At 46.2% G+C, this 22,671-nt stretch overlaps 2 protein-coding genes across 4 annotated transcripts in view; one reads left to right on the forward strand and one right to left on the reverse strand.

The window, feature by feature from the left end:
- The window catches only part of LOC128323107 (uncharacterized), a 179,414-nt gene that overhangs the window by 81,391 nt on the left and 75,352 nt on the right, over nucleotides 1-22,671 (reverse strand). The gene's annotated exons all lie outside the window — the stretch shown is intronic.
- Nucleotides 1,197-13,310, forward strand: TMEM200C (transmembrane protein 200C). 2 transcript variants are annotated; one of them, XM_053245803.1, is made up of 2 exons: nucleotides 1,197-1,295; nucleotides 8,794-13,310. In XM_053245803.1, the coding sequence occupies exon 2, from the start codon at nucleotides 8,837-8,839 to the stop codon at nucleotides 10,496-10,498; it is 1,662 nt and encodes a 553-aa protein (XP_053101778.1). In that variant the 5' UTR covers nucleotides 1,197-1,295; nucleotides 8,794-8,836; the 3' UTR covers nucleotides 10,499-13,310. The 2 variants fall into 2 exon arrangements, with proteins under 2 accessions (XP_053101778.1, XP_053101776.1); XM_053245801.1 differs by lacking the exon at nucleotides 1,197-1,295 and adding an exon at nucleotides 1,676-2,501.

The following is a 22,671-nucleotide window of genomic DNA, read 5'->3' on the forward strand; positions in this document are numbered from 1 at the left end:
CTGTGGTAGGTAGAGCAAACTGTAGGACCTGGTGTATGTGTGTTTGTGTATTTGATGTCAGGCTTTTAGAAGATGCATTTTACAAATATGAATGCTAATAAAATAAATACATGACTATTAGGAAAATATAAAGCTTCATAAATAGAGAATGTACATTCGTCTGATGAAAAAAATAAGACTGGTACAAATCCCAACAAACATTGGTTGGTGGCCCTTCCATGAGGCAAGGTGAGTCAGTCACTTCAGTAGCGGGTAGAGCAGATAATGCCACCCTCTCGTGGCCACCCCACCTGCCTGTGCCCTCGCTGCCACTCTCCTCACTGCCTTGCTTCATCCAGACAATCCAGAGCTGAAGTGGGAAATAGTACAGGCTGTAGATAAATGCAAAGAGACAGAATAGCAGGCTGGAAAAATAGTAGCATTGGAATCAAACAATGCCCGCTGGCACTGCTTTCCTTTCCACCCTCTGTACGCTCAACTCCTGTCTCCCGTCTTTGCCTGGCCCCTCCAGCTGGTGCTCCCCTTACCCAGCAGTGTCCCAGTAGTGTGACATGCCAGCCACTGCGACCATGGCTTCTCCTCTTCCCAGCCACGTAAGGAGAGAGCAGTCCATGCTGAGAGTGGGGGCAAGAGTGGTGTGCAGCATATTCTGTGGGTCACTGACGTGGCATTACCAAGGTGGCAAGACCGCACACTCCTCTTTTCCGTCCCATCCGCCCCCAACAGGCTGAGTGTCCCATTTGATGATGGCTGGAGCCAGTGGCACTGCACTGGGGAAGAGTGTCTTCCAGTAGCACGGCTTTAGAGTTTGTGTCCCCTGCCAACTGAACAAAGAGGCAACTTTCTAAAGTGGTGATTCTCTTTATTCAGCAGGGGGAGACCAACTGGCCCTGTCCATCCCCAGCACACAGCATCCCTCCAGTGGCTGTTGCTGGTGTCTCTCTTATGTTTCTTTTTTAGATTGTGAGCCCTTTGGGGACAGGGAGCCATTTTACTTATTTATTTATATCTATGTAAACAGCTTTGGGAACTTTTATTGAAAAAGGCGGTATATAAATATTTGTTGTATTAGTATTCATTGTATTCTCCAGTCCTGAGGCAACGGGCAGCAGGAACTCTGGGCTTCTCGGCTTATCTCTTGCTTTGCTTACAGGCAGTCGTGAGGGAGGAGGGAAGCAGGGTAGTGCCATTCTTAGGGGTGGGCAAATAGAGCCATCACGCCAAGCCCAGAACACAGACTGCTAGACGAGCAGCAACGGTGGGGAGATCCACCCTCAAATCTCCCTGCCCCCAGTGTAAGTACTCCATGGGGCTGGCTGAATAAGCAGGTGCGGGGACACAGCAAGATTGAAGTGGGTCCTGAGACACAGTGAAGATGGAGCCTGCCCCCCCCCCCCCCCCACCGCCTTCTTCAGAGGGCTACACTGGAGAGAGCAAGGAATAAGCTCTGGGCCGGTGGTGGAGGGAGACCTCCACACCACCGCCACTGGTGGAGTGCGCCTTGTTCAGCTGAAGCGCCACTTCTGGGAGGGCCGCGTCTGCAGAAGGTGGAAGCGGCACTCCACCAGGAGGTGCCCCGCTCCCAGCCCAGAGCCCCAGCTCCTGTCTGTCACAGCAGCTGCCCTCCAACTTGGCCAGGCCCAGTGGCACACTCTGCTCAGCAAACAAGAGCGTGCGGTGGTGGGGCTGAGTTGGAGGGCAGCTGCTGCGGCGGGTGGCAGCTGGGCTCCAGAAGCAACAGGGGCGGTAGAGCTCTCCCGCGGCTGCCAACCCAGAGTGCGGCCCGGACACACACAGCCCTGCCAGTGCCCTGAGCCCTGGCGCAGCCCCCAAGGGCGGCCCTGGCAGCACTAGGCGAGAGAGGCGAGGGCGCTGAGGAGGGCTCCTGACACAGCAGCCGCTGCGAGTTGGGAAGGGACGGATTGCCACCCTCCTGCAGCAATTTCCCTGTGTCATGGCTCCCGTCTCCTAGCAACAGCAATGGGTCCGGCCAGCCGCAGCTTCACGGAAGCATTCAGGAGCTGGAGCCGTGGCGTCAAATCAGCAGCCCCTCCAGCGGGCAGCAGGAGCGAGCCGCGAGAGCAGCAGCAGCAGCAGCAGCCACAACAATAACAAGAGCCAGGCAGGAGGGAGAGGAGAGGAGAGCCGCGGAGGGTGCCCCTGGCTGGCAGAAGGGCGAGCGCCGCCGAAGCGGGGAAGGATGCCGGCTGCTGGAGCAGGAGCTGCTGCCGCCGCCGCCGCCGCCGCCCTTGGGAGCAACTCCTCCTTGCCATGGCTGGCTTCGGTGGATCCGAGGAGGCTGCCCATTGCCATACAGTCGCCCCACTCCCTGGGATTTATATAAGCAAGTGGCCGCGTTAAGGAGCCGGCGCGGTGGAGGCGGCGGGCTGGTGGTGTGTCTTTGCCAAGGTGTCCACTTGGGCTGCAAAGTTTCTCTCCATGGTTTCTCTCTCGGGTCTGTGGAACTTGCCTACGGCTCTGACGTCCTCCGATCTTCCCTGGTAAGAGAGCGAGAGAGCGAGAGAGAGATGCTTCGCTTACACAAATGCTTCCATTTTGAACCACAAACTCACCTGGGGATCCCCCAAAGGCTGGGCTTAAGGAAGACTGGGTTCGTCAAGATCTCGCTCTCCTCCCTACCACACGGTCCCTTTGAAACCGAGGCAGAGCAGTTTGGGGCGCCATCCTTTCCTGAAAAGGGAGGTGGTGGGAAGTGCGGGGCGGGGGCGGGAGAGAGATTGTCTTCTGTAGGTTATCAAATGAGGGGTGGAGGGGTGTGTGGTGGTGGGGGGGGGGTTGTTTGACAGATGGGCACAGGTGATGGCTTAGGCATCTGACAGATGAAGGCACCTTTGCAGGGTTTTCTTCAGCAGTGAGTTTTGATTTGGAAAGTTGAAAGACGTGGTTGCCCTACTGCCGACTTCAGAGCAAGCTGTGCTGCTGTTCCCCTTCCTTGCCAGTCCTTAGGTCCGCTGCCAGACGGACTGTCCATCATGCAGCTGCATCCATGGAACACTATACCCAAAGGGCACTGACAACTTTTCTAATTACATTGTGTAGGACAACAGAGCACCAGGTATGTTAGCTCCAGTGGTTTATTAGCCCTTGTCCCTAGGGCACCCCAAGCAAAGCAGGACTGTTTAAACTCTGCTGCTGCTTGCTGCTGCTGCTGCTGCAGGCATGAAAGTCCCTCCCAGGAGCAAGTGGCTAATTGGTGCACTGTGTTGGACAAAATAATTTATCTCGGTGGAGGCAAAATATTGTTATATTCTTTTATAATTGTTATATTTTTATAATTATTCTTTTCTTTTTAATATATACATTGAGCTAGCTATAATGGCAAAGAAAGAAAGCTTAGAAGCAAGTACCTTAACCTCAGTTATTACTATCTAGTGCTCACCAGTTATATATCTTTTAGACATGAAACACAGCTGAAATCCTGGAAAATAGAGAGAAGATGAAGAAAGATGAACTGGTTGGGCTTTTTAAAAAAATAAAATAAAATAGTATGGCATAATAAAACTATGAGGTGGAAGAAATCACATTGCTATACCTTATGCATGTTCCTCAAGTCCTAAATCCTTCTCAGGATTTCCTCATAGCACATTAATAAAAAGTATCTTTTGCTTTTTAGGAAACCCACCTCTGCCCTTGCTACGCTCTGCTAATATTATTTTGCAAGCATGATTCAGGTTTAATGGTTAGCATCTGCTTTCCCATCTTACTTCATACAGATCCCTGTCTATTGGTGTGGTGAGGTAATTTTTCATTACATCAAAAGCTGAACCTTAAAAAAAAAATCAAGCCTTATTACATCCCCCCCACCAACCAATTACTCTAAAAATCAAATCATACAAGGGAAGGGAAGGGTCAACTGGTTGATGAATTACTTTTAGGTGCACTGTGAGAAGCAGGAGTATTTTTGCAAGGAAATGCAAGGAATGTAAATGAATCAGAAAATTGCTGAATCTGGAAATATTCAGGAAACAGATATTTAGCTGATGAGGAAACAAGATTTTCTAGGATGCTGACTTAAAGAGATTTCAAGGCAAAGGATTTAACTTTATGCAGCATGTTGATCTGATTGCTTTTATATTTCGTTCTTATAAACAGACACTCTGGGGAAAGTAAGGGATACATCATTCTTGAGTATTTTCAGACTCTTCTGTACAGTTTGCAAGGAATCACGGAATATTCAGTTGTTGCTTCATTATTTGAATATTGCGATTAGGAGCCCTGATGCTGATGTAAATAAAACCTTGCAGATTATTTCAGGCTGCTTTATCACAAGAACATGATTTGTTCCCCTGGTGATTCAAAGTAGTATCCTTCTCTTTTTTAATCAGGTTTAGCACAGTATCCTTCTGTTCCCTTTGCATTCTCACATTGATGGGTTGAAAATTCACTGGTGTTACATAACCAATTACCTTGAGCATCATACATGATTCCAAATCAGACAGATGTAGAGAATATACTCACACCCTAAGCATAAAGAAAGATTTCCCTGTGTAGTTTTTAAAAAATGACATCAGAGGAATTGGTTTAAATAAACTTTCTCATGAGATTAGCATAGTTATTTCCCTAGTAGATGGACAGCAGGTTATTTCCTTAGTAGATTGACAGCAATAAATAATGTCTAGATAAATAACTAACTCAGGTTCAGTGCAATAAATAAAAGAGTGATCCAAATAAAATAATTCTAATTGCCTTCTAATTGTGTTTCTTTCCCCCCCCTTCCAACCGAAATGCATTTCTCTCCTGCTTCAGCATACCTAAGCCCTTTGTAACCCTTTGGCCACATTCAAAAAAGATGCATTGAGGCTAGAATAACAGCTTAGCAGCCTCTGATAAAAACAGGAGTCAACACATTCATAAGAAGATAGTATACTTCATTAAAGCTGGGCTTCAGGGGTTATTAAGGCTATACCAAGATTCCCCCAACCCCGGAAAATAATGGAAAAATACTTCACTACTTAGGTATCATAAGGCAGAAGAAACCGAAATCTGCAGAATAAATAACTTTAAAGAAAGGCTGTTTTCTTTCTAAACTGCCATCAGTAGTTTATTCCTAAGTTTGGTTTTGAAGTGCTTTTCTAGGTAGTTTTAATCATTTGTTAATCAGCTGCTGTGTCCAATTACAACAAATCTCTCATACTTTGCGCACAGAGTCAGGGATGTATGTTCTGCCACTGTGTGTGTGTGTGTATGTATATATACACATACACATACGCACGCACACATATATACACACAAATGCTTCTCCTACCACTTCAGGCCCACTTGTTTATTCACTCCTTTCCCTCAGACTTTGTCATATCATAGCTTCAATAATCCTAGTTAGAACAGATGTGGAAAAGACAAGACTCATAAGAGAAGAGACAATGGAAGATCTGGGTTATGCCACATGAAAAAAAGTGAAACCTTTCTTTGACAAGGAACCCTACATGCAACTATACATACTGGGACACCCCACCATATAGAAAAGGGACCAGTCTACATCAGTGGGGTTAGAGTGGTGCTTAACAGGAACCAATTGTCCATGGAGGGTGGGGACAATGAAACGAGTAGAGACTCAATCAAAGACCAGGGAATAGTCTGAGGGCAAATAATGCAGCAACCTTGTTAAAATGGCTAAGCAATTTCTTGGATAGGGGACTGCCCAAGAACCCCATTTATTCCACCTTGAACTCCCTGGTGGAAGAAAGATGGGACAGACTTTCCCATCATTAAAACAAATGAAAAAAGAGTTTGTGAGAGATGGCATAAGTCTGCATTTAGGATAGAAGAAAGACAGCAGTACTCAGCTTCTGTCCTCAACTGTGATGAAGAGCAGATGTAAAGGAAAGTTGAGCCCTATTCACATGTTGTGTTCAGGGCATGTATCATCTGTGCCCTGTCATCTGTATTCACCTATTGCTATTCACTTATTCTGCTCAACACATGTGCAATAGTTCACTTCCTAACTGTAATCTGCATTTGAGGAGATCTGTACTCAGGTTCACTTTTTAAAATTAATGCATGCACAATCATTCACACAAAAACATGTACATGTGTGCAGACATCTGTATGCATGTACAGTGTAACATCTGGGCAGGGCTCATTTTTCCTTCTATTCATTCTATCCAAACGTCCAAGCTGGGGGTGGGGTGGGGTGGGGTGGGGGAGAAAAATACTGTCAGTAACTTTAGAGTACAAAAAGTTAACCTATGACACTTTTCTCCTCATTAGTCTATCCGGTCTTCTAAGGCATCTATGCTACTTATATCCCTGCCTTCTTTCACGTCCTCATGGCTTACCCTTTTGTAGAATGAGTGCTAGAATTCTGCATCCTCTAACTCATTGGTATTTGCCTGGTTAGACTGTACTTTGGGCCCTTTTCACACATGGTGAATGCATGGAAGAGAAGAATAAGGATTGTGCTCACTGTCTTGCATGCACTTATGTGAAGGTCTGCATATATGTAGAACTTACATGTATATCCAGATCCTACACAATGCATGTATATAGGCTAAGTCAGACATTCAGTGAACACGAAGAAGTCTGAAAGGAGCACAGCAGATACAATTCTGGGTTCTCCTCCACACATTCACTCAACCTTCATGATGCAAAAAGAGTTCCTGTCTTTCATATTCTAGGAGGCCTCATAGTCAGCCACTTCTGTTGGGGAGAGGTGGGGGCTAGCCTAGCATCACAATGAACATGCTTGGGCTTGCGGGGGGGGGATATTCACCTGGAGATAAGGTTCCATTCCAGAAAGAACCAATATCAGATGCAGTAGAACTCAGAACCCAGGGCATGATCTAAGGGCACACAATATAGCCACTTTGCTGAAGTTAGCAGGTCTTGGCAATGATCAGTTAGCCAGGTCTTGGCACTGTTAACAGTGCCACCTTTGGGTGCCTTGTGTTCATAGCCCAGTGGTAGAGTATCTGCTTTGCAAACAGAAGTCCCCAGGTCCAATCCATGACATCGCCAGGTAGGGCTGGGAAAGACTCCTGCCTGAAACCTTGGAAAAGCCGCTGCCAGTCAGTGTAGACAGTACTGAGCTAGTAGAAGGACTCTGGCTTCTTATGTTCCTATATTGCTAGAATAGGAAGGGCAAAGCCCTTGCTCATGACATACTCCTTCCTAAGTTGCTACAGAAGGACAACATCCTTGTTGCCCCACAAATCCTTTTTCTCTGTGTGTGCCTTGAATCCATCTCAGTTTCTCAGTTAGCACAACATGGGTGCTAAGTGCCACCTCACTGACACAGTGCCAATAGCAGGAACTTAATATCTGAGCTAGAATATTTGTTCCATTGGGCTCCTTTCACTGGGAACCCATTTGGAACCCAAGTAATTACGTCCATGTCCCTTCCTATTGTGGTATAGGCCTGGAGGCCCAAGGTGAAAATGGAAACCACCAACAACGTAGTCTCTCTTGCATTGTTTTTTCACTTGCTGAAGCTTAGCATAACACATCTTAGGAATGCTTGCTGTAAATTTGGCCAGGTGAAATTGTAAGATTACGCCTTCTCCTACACAGCATGTTTGCTTCTCTGGGCTTTGCCTAGCTAGAGCCAATACTGAGCATTGGGTGAAAAGAACAGGAGAAAGGGGTTCACTTCTGCTTCCCTGAAACAGTGCACCTTTGAAGGTGAGGGGAAATGGCAGCTTCTTCTCTGCAAATTAAGATGCAGTGATATCCATTGTCAGGACTGAGTGGGGGCAGAGGAGCTATGAGGGAAAGAAGACAGGGTCCTCTGATCAGAAGTAACAAGTGGAGTTTCCTGACCTGGAGTTTGTATATTGGGTAGCTGCCAGGAAGAGGGGGTCATTGATGAGATCCAGCCATGTGGGGCTTAGTGCAAAAGCAAGGCTTTGTAGGTAGATTAGGATTCACACAAAGAGATAAACCTCTCCATGAACAATATGTGGAAATAAGAATTTTTATGCCACCTCTTGAGAATTTTATTTTATTTTATTTTGTATTTGCATTTATATCCTGTTTTTCCTCCAAAGAGCCCAGAGTGATATACATGGTTATGTTTCTCCACACAAATAAACTAGTAAGTTGGGCTGAGAGATAAGTGACTGGCTCCAAGTCACCCAGTGGCTGAGCGGGGATTTGAACTTGAGTCTCTGTCCTAGTCCAACCTAGTCTAACCACTACACCATGCTGCTTCTCACTACCCCAATGAAAAAAATGGTTTCCAGAAGGGCTCACAATTTACAAAGAAACACAAGGCCGACACCAGCAACAACCTTTGGAGAGATGCTATGCTGGACTGAATGAGGACAGTTGCTCACCCTCTGCTAAATATGAGAGTGTCACCACTTCGAAGGTGCCTCTTTGCCCAGTTAGCAGGGGTGTTCTCTTTCAAATTCCCACCAATCCCTACCCCATTTCATTTGCAAATGCACTCAGTGCCTTATTCATCAGTGAAGCCCAGGATCAGATTGGCAGCTACATTTTATTTGAGTGGCTGTTCTGTGGATGCCAGTAAATCATGAAGCCATTGTAAAGGATTTCCCCCCACAACTGGTCTGGACTTGCTGCATTCATTCTCATTCTCATTCTCTCTCTCTCTCTCTCTCTCTCTCTCTCTCTCTCTCTCTCTCTCTCTCTCTCACACACACACACACACACACACACACACCTTTATGTGAGAGAGATTAGTCACTAGTGACTGAGCAGATTTAAGAAAAACTGATGTGAACTGCAATTTGCAAGCTAAAAGGGACTGTGCAAGGTGCGCTGTTGAGCTGGCTTTCCTCAGGCTTTCATAATGTTCCCCCACTTTTGTTTCAGGAGCCGGAGCTGCTGTCAGGAACAGTGTCCAGGCTAGCCAGCCATGATTGCTACTGGAGGCCTCTTGAGGATCTCAGCCAGGAAACAGGACCCCCTGCGGCCTCAGAGCCAAGTGCCCAAACGCAAGCGCAAAGCCAAAAAGAAACGCAAGAACGACGTGGTGGTGGTGAAGGGCAAGCTCAAACTCTGCTCCGTCTCAGGCCTCATTGCTCTCTGCGGCATCCTGGTGCTGCTAGTGGGGATTGCTTTGGCAGTTGTGGGCTACTGGCCCAAGCCTCTTTACTGGGCAGGGAGCTTTGGGGGCCGCCAGTTCTTGTCACCGCACAGTGGTGCTGCCAAATACCACTCCAGGAACCAGACAGAAGATCCAGCGAACTCTCACCTGGAAGGCTCAGAAACCAATATATCCTTCATTAGCAACAAGAAAGGTCTCCCGCATTCCTCACCTGCCCCCTCGCCCTCCTCCACCTCAGCAAGTTTCCTCTTTCAGATTTTCTCTCAGTATTTGCATTCAGACAAGCTGAAAGTGCTTGGACCTCTCATCATGGGCATTGGCATCTTTCTTTTCATTTGCGCCAATGCGGTGCTCCATGAGAATCGTGACAAGAAGACCAAGATTATAAACCTGAGGGACCTCTACTCCACAGTCATAGATGCACACAGCCTTCGGACCAAGGATGGGGCCCCCTCGGCTGCTCTTGCCCCGGTTCCCATCAATGGCTTTGTAAACTATGTACAATCTCGGGGGCTGGAGCTGAAACCTGGTGGTGGCTCTGGAGAAGCCTTAGGGGCCGGTGCCATGATCACCAAGAGCGCCTGGCACCCAGCTGCGGGGGCCTCCCTGTCCCCCCCTGAATTGGCTTCATCGCCACGCTGTTCCTCCTTTTCTTCATCTAGGCAGCCACAGCCACCCAGCTTGGCAGAAGCTGTGTACAGCATCTATCGGGAGAGAGCTACCTTGGCCAGAACTGCTTGCAGCCCCCCTTTTAGCCCCCCGGAGAGCTGGGATCAACATAGCACTGCCAGTTCCATTGTGGGCTCCTCACTCAGCGCCTTCACTTTGCTGCCACTGGCGCAGGGGGAGGCAACCGATGGAGCCTGCTGTGGCTGGAGGAGGCCACTGGGGGAACGAGGGGCCAGGGAGATTCCACGGGGAGAATTCAAGCTCAGCCTGACTGATCTCAGGAGCGGCTATGTGGAGACAGGGCAAGGCCATCCGGTACTGCCTGGCACGGGCAAGCACAAGCCGGTCCTTAGACGTCAGAGCACAAGCTGCCTCCCTGATGCCAGGAGATCCCTTTCCCCCGAACTTTCTCAGACTCTGGACAGTAGCACAGACCTCGACTCCAGTCTTCTAGTCAAGGCTTCTTCTTCCAGCTACTCCAAATCTCTAGATCTGGGGGACTCTCCCCCTCCTACGCCACCTGCGGGTAGGAGAGATTCCCAGAGTTCTCAATGTGATCAGTACAGAAGCAATAAGGGCTACACTCCTCTGGAGGAGACAGGCACCTCTTTGGAATCTATTGCCAACACCCCAGCCCATAAAACCCAGGACTGTGGTGTGCATCTCGGTGGGGAAACAGGCCCCTCAGAGGGTACCAGCAAAGAACAAACTGAGCAGCCACCTTTGAAAATTCAGAGACAATATACAAATAAAGAGAAACTGTTCATGATCTCCAGATCAGATGCCACTGCTGGGCTCTAAGAAGGAGATCTGGAGAACACCGGCATTTAAACAGAGTAATAAAATGGAGACAAGCATCAGAACAACTTGTAATCCTTCTGCCCCCTTGTGGATCTATGGAACTGGTCAATATCCAAAGAGATGAAGTATATTATTCTTAAATTGCATTCAATAAATTCCCATCAATATCTGCAGGGGGGGGAAATAACACAAAACAGCAGTTTGTTTTCTTCAATTGTGATGCTGTATTCCATGCAAGCCAAATTCTATTGCACTTCAACAGCCCTGTATTTTTTTTTTATCAAAGGAGTAGAATTTTTTGATAATAATAGAGCACTTTACTGATTTTTAATTCCAGTTGTCCCTTCTTCTCTCAAGCCTTTTGCCATGGCGCTAACTGCACACTCTTTTTCTGAATTCAGGTAGAGGTAATTTTCAACTCAGCAAAACTGAGCTCTCTCCCTCTTTTTAATGTTTGTTTAGAACATAGTAACACTTTGCAGGGATCGACAGATGAATTATTGTGGCAAACTTTAAAAATACAGCTTTAATTTCAGTACAGGTGTCTGCTGAGGAAAGACTGGAGATAGATAAAGCTGTGGCCCACTAGCTCAAGTGCTCCATTCCTAAATTCAATGAGTGATTACTTTATTAAATATGACTGCACAGGTTGAAACAAATAGCATTAATAATCTTTTTTAAAAAATTAAATAAAATATGTTTACAATGACAAAGTACATTTAGGGAGTTCTTCATTGCTTACTAAATTCTTATATGTGAAATAAGGCTTGTTTCCAGTGTAAAAGCAAAAAGGACAAAATCCTCATTTTTAAAAAAACAGTAGAACAGTCAAATGTATTGAATTAATTAGTGCAATGGCAAAAGTCACTTAAAAGAAGGAAAACTCTGCAAATGACTGGAATGAACTAAGGCTGCAATCCTAAGCAAACCTATTAGAAAGAAAGGCTGTTCACACAAGAAAACCTACCCAGGCTTGGGCAGTCTTACCTGGGTAGGGCTGAACGTGTGGTACTGGGATTGAGACTGATCGTGGCACTGCCCTCCCGGGTAGCCTGGTTTTTTTTACCCTACCAATTACTTGGGTAGAAGAGCTGCACACAGCCCGAGCATGCACAGATCCGGGTGCCTTGAGTAACCAACTTACAAGGGAATCTCCCAGTGCATGACACTAATCGTCTGATGTATTGTGGGATATCTGGAGCCTGGGATGCATTTTCCCGGCCTCTCAAACACTGTGCGGCTCATGGAAGTGCTGGGCATGTAGGTGCACGAGCTGTATGGCCAGGGACCATGCCGGATTGTCTGGGCAGAAGATAGGTGCTATCCTGCCCTATCCTCACCCTCCCTGCACTCTTGGTGGTCATGTGAACAACCTCAGAAAGTCCCATCAAACTTGGAGGGCCTTACTTCTGAATAAACCTGTTTAGGATTGCACTGTAATTAAGTCCTCTTCACTCAGTGCCAGGAGAAGTGTGTGGGATAGCCTCACTTTGACAGGCTCTGTATTGCTGCTGCGCACCACCACCACCCCACTCCACAGATACAGAGTTTGGAGAGATAAATGCTCTCTAATAAAGAGATCCTCACCATGACTCAAAATGCTGGGTGACCAGTATCCTCAGTCATGGGGAGGATCTCTCCCCAAACCCAGATTTCCCAGATCTCTGCAGACAATGCTGAATCCCTGGAGGATGAAGGGTATGGTTAAAAGTGTGTCAACATATGGAGAGGGGGGCAGGGAGATAGTTGGCACAATACTGTTGACTTTGTAACCATGGGTTACATAATGAGGGTCAGGGCTTTAGTTAAAAGGACATGACCTGATCCAGGCAAAGTGAAGCACTTTTAAGTCCCATTAATTAAAATGGGAGAGAAAATTTAGCATGGTCTTAACAGTCCTTATTAAATAAACAAAACTGAAGCATGCTTAATTTTAATAAAGCTTGTGTTTAGGATTATAGCCTTGTGCATTGATTCTAAAGTTGGAAATAACCCACTGAAATAAAGTAGTTTTAATTCCAAACCATTTGTTTAGGGCCAGGGTAAAAGTTGGGCATGATTCCCTCTTGACATATTGTAGTCATCATTAAATTGTTTTATTCTATCAGTTTTAAGTGGTGCATAACAAACTTTTTGACGTAGCCCCACTATGCACCTTGCTTTCACAAGAGATATTCACCAAGTGATGCTGATGAGATTACATCATCTTGTGATGGCTTTAGCATGTCAAAAGTGAACATGGTATTCATGGGACTGAATTGTCACAGTTATATCCAGTACCCAATGGCAATACTCAGTGCTTGTCACTTGAGGGTTTGCAGCTGAATATATGAACTACTGCCATTGGGAAATTATGGTCTGGTGTGATGTGTGGCTACACTGAAGCTCTGTCTTTAGTGTTAAGTCTTACACACATGCAAGCCCTCATATGATGTTGCCATCATAAGGGGGTAAATATTATTTATGCATGAATTCAACCTTAGCTGAAGTTGATCACAGGGCTCCTGGAGAAGGCAGAAGAGGATATACAACTGACCATAACTAGTGGAAGGTCCAAGCCACGACCCAGTTATTATGAACTCTTTAGATTGTAAACAGATATACTTGGAAGTAAGTTCTACTGAAATGAATGAAGTCAATGTGTTTAGATAGGCAGTGCCAGTTTATAGGGGACTAGATTGGCTTAAATCCAAGTGCTTCATGTTAACTTGATTGTGGATTGGACAGTAGTTTAAAATTTGACTGGCATTTAATTTTTTCACTAATATAAAGGTTATGAGCAATAATGTGCAAATAAAAACACTTTTCTGGATTTCTGGGGAAAAACAAACATTAATATGATATATTCTCTGTTATGTATGTTCGTTTAAAAAAACCCTATTTTTAAACTAATCTTAGAATACCTTAGAAATCTAGAATCTTAGAAAACCAGGGCAAAATTCTACATTGAATCTATTAGGAACTTCTGAAAGGGAGAAGGTCCATGTGGCAGAAATAATGTGTAAAATGTCACCCTGATTACATGGAGAATTTCTGTACCAGCCTGTCACCACTATGCAAATGTTCAGCATAAAACTAAGGTATTATCCTGGTCACAAAGAGCCATCATTACAGGCATTTCCAACAGCTTCCATATGATGACTGTGAGGTAAAAATTGGTCCTTTAAGAAGTAGACTGCATGCCTATAAATAAATGTCAGAAATAATGTCAGATTTTCTTGAGATAAGGATGATCAAGGACAATCCATTCTCCAATGCAGCAATCCTAAACTTATTTTCATTTGAAAGTAAGCACAACTGTTTTTATGGAAAATTGCTTAGATGTACACATCTTTGGATCACATTTCCCAGTCCTATAGGGGGTTTGGGGAAAAGGTTAAAAATTGTTTAAAAGCACCCACTTGCCATTTATTTTGTGGGTTGGGTGATAGGTAGCACCCATCATGACATACCACCCAACCCACTTTGCTTTCCCTAGGACTTACCCATGGGGAACAATGGGGTGATTCTAGTTCCCCATTGTTCCCTATGGCCAAAACAAGCCGAGTGTGCATATTTTGCAAACCTGTCTTGAAAAACACTGCAGAACAGAAGCACACAGTCCCTCCCAACACAGAACACACATTTAAAAGAGAGAGTGAGCAAAAAATAAGCTCAACTAGAACATTGTCTTCAGCTGAGTACACCTTGCAATGCAGAATGCAGAGCAGACCAGAGCAGTGAGTGAAGCACAAGTTAGTCCAGACATGGAGCTCATCTCACAGCAATCACCAAGAAAATATTACACAAGGAGAAAGAGAGCTGGGGTACCACTGTCCATTTCTCACCACAATACTAGCTCACAAAGCAAACCAACTCAAGGAAGAAAAGCACCCAAGCAGTTCTGCCTTTGTCAATCTGAGATCCAGCAAAACCAGAGATAATAGCAGAACTAGCACAGAATATTATACTCAGTGCTGAGAAAAGAAAACCACAAAATCATGGGCCAATGGTTTGACAAAAAAAACAAAGCTTCTAGACTCTTACCATGAGAAGAACAGTTCTCTTCTTCTCAAGCATACATTCCTGCCTGCCCGTATCTGGATAACACACCATGGCCTCCAACTGGTGCTGGGCCCCAGATGAAAGCCTAACACATGGGTCAGGGCACCAGTCCATCATGTCATTGGCCATGACCATGGTGTGTGTGTGTGTGTGTGTGTGTGTGTGTAGCACTAGGGCAGACTGGCACATCTAGTTTGGGGGTTGGCCAACGAGGGTGAGCTGCCAGTGGTGTTGAAGTGGGTGGGGTGCCCATGAGTCACTCACCCTCTATGTCCAGCTCTGAATAGTCCAGCAGGGGTAGGTTGGTCTTCAGGAAGACCAGCTGCTTCACCAAGTCACCATCCATGTGTGTGCCATGGGCTGTCATCGTACCCCCAGCCATGGAAACACCCTCTTGCTCTGGACGTTGGTTGGCAGGTATGAGAGGAACTGTCTGGCAATGGCCGACAAGTCCAGCCAGACTTGGTGACGTATTGCCCAAAACTGGATCAGCTATGTCTCCCAGCCTGCCACTGGCTCCTGCAGGTTCTGCAGAACACACTGTTCAGCAGTGCTGCAGAGCTCGATGGGCTCCTCCCATACCCCTGGCAAGACATCAAGGAACCTCTCCATGAGCCATCGGGTAGAACACACAGGTGGAACCACCAGCTAACTTAGCCCCGCCAGGGACATCATGCTGCTGGACTGGAAAGCGGTGGTGATGCTGCTGCTAGGGGTGGAATGTGCACTAGCAGTAGGCGCTCCAGCACCCTGCTTCTGGTTGCAGCCCAGCCTTCTCTCCTCAGCTTGCCTAACCTCTGCAACCAGGAGGTCCCTCTACCTGGACAGTTTGTCATGGGTGATGGCTTTGCCCTTCATCCTTGGGTCACATAGGCAGGATGAAGCATGTCCTGCTGATGCACCCAAGGGTGTCCTGAGCTGATCCACTACTCCAGTCTTCAGAAACCTGCCACGGTGATTGTTTCCTCAGTGGTCAGTGTAGTCTGAAGCTCACCCATTGTCTTCTTGAGAAGAGCAGTGGGCAAAGCCTGGCTCATCATTGCTGCCTGGGCACACAAGCCATTAGTGGCAACAAAGATCGGCTCAAGTGCCAAGATAATCACAGAAAGGAGTATCCATTTCTGGTTGGATAGGTCGCTCACTTCAAAGCAATGCCTTCTTGCCAGGGTGTGGATGGCCACCTCTTGCCCCTGCAGGGTCAGGGGCAAGAGAAAGGTGGACTTCCACTGGGTTGGAAAATCCTGAGGGATCAGGTGTTCTCCTGACCCCGCCAGTGTTCTGTGAGGATAGGAAAGCAGTGTGTCTCCCACGTAGACTGTCCCACAGATCCGCAGTGAAATGCACACTGGTGTCAGGTGCTGCTGTGCACAGCAGCACCTGACACAACCTCCCTGCATGTCTGGTAGAGGGAGGGCACCATCCGCTTGCTGAAGGTGGTGTGTGAGGGGATGCTGTAGTCATGGGAAAGTCATTGGAGCAGCTTGCAGAAGCCAGTGTTCTCCACCACCTAGAATGGCTGGCCATCCAAAGTAATCATCTTCCCAATGGCATAGGTGATGAGATGAAGTTCTGGGTGACCAGATCGCTTGCCCACTGACTGCACCCACTCCACAGGCAACTTCCCCTGCTTGGGAGCAGGAGCAGGAGGAGCAGGAGCAGAAAAAACACAATATTCCAATTACTCAAGGACTTATCAGGCCTATTGCTGCCAGCTAGGAATGTGCAGAACCGGTTTGTGGGTTTGCGGTTCACAGTTTTGTTTTGGGGGGTTTGATGGTTTTGGGTCAAAACACACACACACCGGTCCATCCAGATCAGAACCAAACCCCCTGCTATGTTTGCGAACTTTTTTCTTTTTTCTTTTAAAAGAAAATTAAAAAATACCTTTTAGCCCCTTCAGGGGGCTTCATCTAGGCCATGGGGGGGGGGTTTCCAAAAAGGTTCCCCCTCCCCCCGCTAGCCTCCCTCATCACCACTGCAGGCTGTTTGGCCACTTTATTAGGCCCATTTGGGTCTCTGTAGACTCATGTGGTGGCCATTTTGGACACTGCCGTGCATGCACAAATGGCCTCTGTGATGCCTGGCATGGCCTAGGGCCTCACAGAGGACATTTGCGCATGCATGGTGGCCATTTTTGTTTTGGAGCCATTTTTAAAATTTTTTTTTAAAGGCCACCGCACATGCGCAAATGGCCTCTGTGAGGCCCTAGGCCATGACAGGCCTCACAGAGGCTATTTGCACATGTGTGGCACCATCCAAAATGGCCACTGTGGTGATGAGGGAGACCGGTGGGGGGAGGGGGAACCTTCACTGACACACACACACACACACACACACACACACCCTCAGCCTAGATGAAGTCTCCTGAAGGGGCTAAAAAAAGTTAACGAACCCCACTCAGACTGAACCGGGAGGGGGGGTCAAGGGTGTGTGGAACCAAACTGGGCCGGTCAAGTCCGAGTCCAGTTCAGACTCGAACTAAACCAGGCCATCTGGTTCCATGCACACCCCAACTGCCAGCAGAACCAGAGACCCCCCCAGTAATGCCTTAAAAAGTGTTGCATCATCCTTATCATTCTAAGATTCTTAGGGTCCTTCACCCTGCTGACCTGTGTCCCTCAGTAGGCCAACATGGTGTGGGCCAACATGGCAGAGCTCCAAGTGGTCCCACATCAGGCTGCTATTGGTCTAGGACAATTTTGGTGGTGGTGGTACTGGGGCTGCTGTTTCATTTTGGTGGCCACCACCACCAGTGCCCTCTCCAGTGCTAAGAAGGTCCAACCAGACAGGACACACCAGCCTATAAAACCAAAAATGAACCCACCAGGCACACAGACAGCAGCAGCAAAGGTACAGCTTGGGGCTGCAAAAGAAGAAGAAAACACAGTACCCCAATTATTAAAGCAAGTGTGGGCTACAAACAACAAGGAAAAAATGCACAGAAGTGGGGGAGGGTTTAAAAGCAGTACCCAGTTAAAGCCAGAGGGGTTGCACAAGCAAGAAGATGAAAAAAAAATGCACAGAAGGACAAAAAATTCAAAGCAGCACCCATTTTGGGGTTGCTGGTAAAGGTAAAGTGTGCCGTCAAGTTGCTTTCGACTCCTGGCGCCCACAGAGCCCTGTGGTTTTCTTTGGTAGAGTACAGGAGGGATTTACCATTGCCTCCTCCTGTGCAGTGTGAGAAGATGCTTTTCAGCATCTTCCTATATCGCTGCTGCCCAATATATGACCAGTGGGGATTTGAACCGGCAACCTTCCGCTTGTTAGTTAAGCACTTCCCTGCTGCACCACTTAAGGTGGCCACGGTGGGGGGAGGGGTGCTGCTGGTACAATTAAGAAAAAATGAGGGGCGGGGTGTGTGTGGAAGCAGTTTGCTGGCACTGTTAAAAAAAAAAGGAACCAAAAACAGACAGTCAGGTAAGCCAGCAGGAATTCTGTATCTGTTCATTCTGTATCCACTCATTGGACCAGGCAGGCCCAGACCACCACCACCAGTCTCTGCTCTCCGTGCTGCTGCACAATCTAAGGCACATTGTCTCTCCGTCACCAAGCAGTCCCTTAAATACATGTTGAAAATCCCTCCTTTTGGCTCCCTCATCTCTCCTGCCTCCCCCCCCAGCCAATGGGGACACAGTTGCCCATGACAACACTTGATTTGAATGACAATAAGCTAACCATAAGCAAGGAACTTTCAAACCAGTCGGAAGCCAGTGCAAGAAAACCAATCAGAAAAGCGAAAACATGGAGACAAAATGGTGCTTGAATCACTCAAATCGATTTGAGCTTGAATCAGGGTGATTTGAGAGAGGACAAAATACATGTTGAAAATCCCTCCTTTTGGCTCCCTCATCTCTCCTGCTTCCTCCCCAGCCAATGGGGACACAGTTGCCCATGAAAACACTTGATCTGAATGACAACAAGCTAACCAAAAGCAAGGAACTTTCAAACCAGTCGGAAGCCAGTGCAAGAAAACATGGAAACAAAATGGTGCTTGAATCACTCAAATCGATTTAAGCTTGAATCAGGGTGATTTGATTCAAACTCAAATCAGGCCCTTTATTCTAAGGGTTATTCAATTTGAGTTCAAATCACTTGAATCATCCCAATTCGAGCTCAAATCGATTCAACTCAAATTGTTTGGCACATCTCTATCTGTCACTGAACCAAAATAAGTTTTACTATGTGATACAAAATACAGAATCTGTTTATTAGAATCTCCAACAATAATTAAAACTGTCCAATATCCCCAGAACATTTAAATTCCACTTTTATGGGCAATTTGCTCAACAGGGACTTTTCTTGTCTGCACCTTCTTTCAACACACTGGAGCCTACATTGTACAGGTAGAGCAGATGCTAATGTGTACTTGTGACCTGCAGCAGGTAGTAGCAAGACATGATGGTTATTTGGTCCCTTCCAGTTCTCATGACACTATGAAGCAAATTGCTTGATGGGTCAAACCTGAGACTTGTAGTATAAATATATAAATATCCAGAATGAAGCAACAAATGCCAGTACCAAATGACATATAATAGTACAGCGGCCTAGTAGCACTGATAAGCTAGCACAATACGAATACAGTAAAAATAATGTTTTGATACCCCATATCAATGAGTTTATGCTCTGATTGTGAACTGTTGTGCTAACTTATCATAGCTAGACAGTAAGTCAATAGTCAGTGTAACTGAATGTCGTTCTATATAAATGGTAGCTAAGAAGACAATGAACACCTCTGACTGATTGTGATGGAAGAAACAAATGAAAATTTATTCTCAGTAATGTAGCATTTTAAAAATATGACTAAACTAAGAGATTTATTTGTTTGTTTGATTCATTTCTATACTGCCCTTACAAAAATGGCTCATCGTGGTTTGCTATAAAACACCATAAAACAATTAACAATTAAAACATTCAACACAGTTTTAAAAACCCTGGAAAAAACCCTGGATTGATCCTAAGGAAAGCTTCTCTCCTCTCTCCTGCCCCTTATCCAAGCCCTTACCACAAAGGACAACTCCATAAAGCACAATTATTATGCTTATTCATTCATAATGGTTCTGTGTAGTAAACCATGACAGAAAGGCCTATGGCCAAAGAATGATGAACACAGAAATGGGACACTGAACTTTGAATACAGATAAGGAAATAGCAGCTGCCACATCTGGAACACATCAGGAATGCTACCCTATGACACTTTGCATAAGTGATGACTCCTTATTCATATCACACAAGATATGACACTGGCATATGACACGCAATATTACAGTGGTATCACAAACCATGATCTCACTGCAAATGCTAAGAAACACTGCTTCTCCCTCACTGTGATCTTGTTTGTTTGTTTTTAAATCCAATCCATATTGGCTAGCAGTCTCAAGTTACAGTAGTTCCATCATATGTTTCTAACTCTTGGATTTGTCACCAAATCTACAGGGGTATCTCAGTGTGAAACAACCTCAGAAATGTACCTCACACCGAGAGATAAATGATCATGGGAATCCACTCTGGCCTCAAGCTCTGATTTATTTCCCTTACAGCATGCAAAGCAAAACAATGCCACAGCCTCTTCAGCATATTCAAACTCAAAGCAAAAAATAGAAACCACCCCTTGTTCCACACCCACTTATACAAAATATGTATAATAAGTAGTTAGTATTAGCACAAAGCTAACACTCTGCTTTTTTAAAAATCCATAAACCTCCAAATAGCAATATATCCAAACACTTCTCAAGGGGCCGGGAACAGCTCTCTTTCTGCATTCATTAGGGTTTGCTCCAGAGATGGTCAAAAGGCTGCATTCTTTTGTCACCCCCCCCCCCCGCAAACAATGATACAGAGGTTCTGTCTGAGGCTCACAAGTGGAGAGCAAAGTACACTGCATTTGAAGACCACCTTTCCAAGTATGCACAAACATAAATGCATGTTAAAGTTGTAAACACTCGTGGCTCTTTTTCACAAAATGCACAGCATTCTTGAAAGCAAAAACGGAGTATGCCGAGATTTGCACAGCAAGTGCTGGTACTCAGGATGGCAGTTGGGACTGAAAGCTCTGCAGCTTTGGAGACAATGCACAAAAAGAATTTGCTGGGTTCATCTCAGCCTCCATTCGACATGCATTGAACTATAGTGAGCATCACAAAGAATGGTTATAATGGAAGCAGAGTGGCTAGTGGGGCTCTGGCAGGAGGCTGCCCATTCAAGAGCAGCTGCCGGCCAAATAGCTCTAGGAGACAGTTGAGCAGGGCATGAGAGAAAGAGGATTTCCATTGTTTGCCCCCTGTAGTTGATGGAATCATAAGCCCTAGTTCATGTTCAATGTGCATTTTGATTGCAATGAACATCATGTTCAATGTGCATTTTGATTGCAATGTATACACATACAGATCTGTACATCCGTACAGCTATGTACACTTGCACAGTTGCTCACCCATTCTGTTCAACACTTCCTATGTGTACCCTGCCATTTAGGGAGCCTAAACCCAGGTTCACATCTAAAATGCACACAGGTTCAGTTAACACAAAAACATATACACCTGCACGCATGTACGACATAGTGACTGAACAGGGCCATCAAATCGTAGAATTTTAACACTGAAAGGGGCCTCGGAGGTCTTCAAGTTGGAATTATTTATTTATATTATGTATCCAGCTTGGAATTATTTATTATTTATTGTAATTATTATTGGAATACTCTATTCCCAATATTCTCCATTAGCCTTGCTTGGCCAGAGGTTAGCTGTAGGGCTCAGGTTTATGTTCAACTGATAAAGATAAAAGATAAAAGTTAAGAATTATTATATGTCAGTCTTACATAGGAAACTGCCATATACTGAGTCAGACCATTGGTCTATCTAGCTCAGTATTGTCTTCACAGACTGGCAGCAGCTTCTCCAAGGTTACAGGCAGGAATCTCTCTTCAGCTCTAACTTGGAGAAGCCAGGGAGGGAGCTTGAAAGCTTCTGCTCCTCCCAGAGCAGCTCCATCCCCTGAGGGGAATATCTTACAGTGCTCACACTTCTAGTCTCCCATTCATATGCAACCAGGGCAGACCCTGCTTAGCTAAGGAGACAAGTCATGCTTGCTACCACAAGACCAGCTCTCCTCTGTAGTCTACCAGTCCAAGTAGTCTGCAGAGCAGGGGCAGAGCTACCACTTGGTGAACGGGTTCAAAGAACCCGGGCCACCACCAATCAGGGACCGCAAGTATGGCCCCAGACACGCTCCCCGTGTCTGATGTCAGATGCGGGGGTGTTATTTTGATCCCAAACGGGGCCATGTGGCCCCGTTTGGAGTCGAAATCAGCCTGCACTGCATTGGCAGCATGGCCGGAGTGACTCTACCTGCCGTAAAGACAGGGAGAGTTGCTCCTGGTCTTGCTGCCAACGCAGCGGGGCTGATCGATCTCTCTCCCAAACAGGGCTGCGCGGCCCTGTTTAGGAGAGAGCTCGGCCTGTGCTGCATTGATAGCGCAGTTGGAATGGCTCTCCCTGTCTTTAAGGCAGGGGGAGTCGCTCCTGCTCACACTGCCCAATGCAGCACGGGCCAATCTCCCTTCCAAACAAGGTTGTGCAGCCCTGTTTGGGCGGGAGACCCCAAATCTGACATCAGGCGTGGGGGGCGTGGCTGGGGGTGGGGCCAGGGGGCCACTGCAGCAGCTGCAAACGGGCCGTTGCCAGCCTTGCTGCGCTCCTGCTGCAGAGACAGCAAGTACTCTCATGCTAGTAGTCTGCAGAGTGTCTCCAGAGACACAGAGAAGCAATACTGCTAGTGAGTGGTCAAACTTCTAACTGGAAACCTGATGCAAATCTGATGGCCTGATGTAGTGACAGAATGCAATGACAACTCTCAACCCCATGTTTCAGACTTTCATAATTGTTTTCCTCAAAGGGAGATCTTAATTTCTGAGGGGGAAGTCTTAGTTTGCTTATTGCTTTATGATAGGCTATTACAGATGAGAATCAAACTACCACCATCTGATTTTCAAAGTGTCAGTTAAAATGTGTTTGGGGGTTTTGCTGACTGCAGACATAAGTTAAAACAGATTGAGGTTTTTGATGAGGTATTGCTGAGGAAACGGGTTTTCTATGCATGCCATGTTGGGTGATTTCAGGGGTTCTTCTTCTTTTCCC

Source organism: Hemicordylus capensis, chromosome 4 (assembly GCF_027244095.1).
Source record: "Hemicordylus capensis ecotype Gifberg chromosome 4, rHemCap1.1.pri, whole genome shotgun sequence".
Taxonomy (NCBI): Eukaryota; Metazoa; Chordata; class Lepidosauria; order Squamata; family Cordylidae; genus Hemicordylus; species Hemicordylus capensis.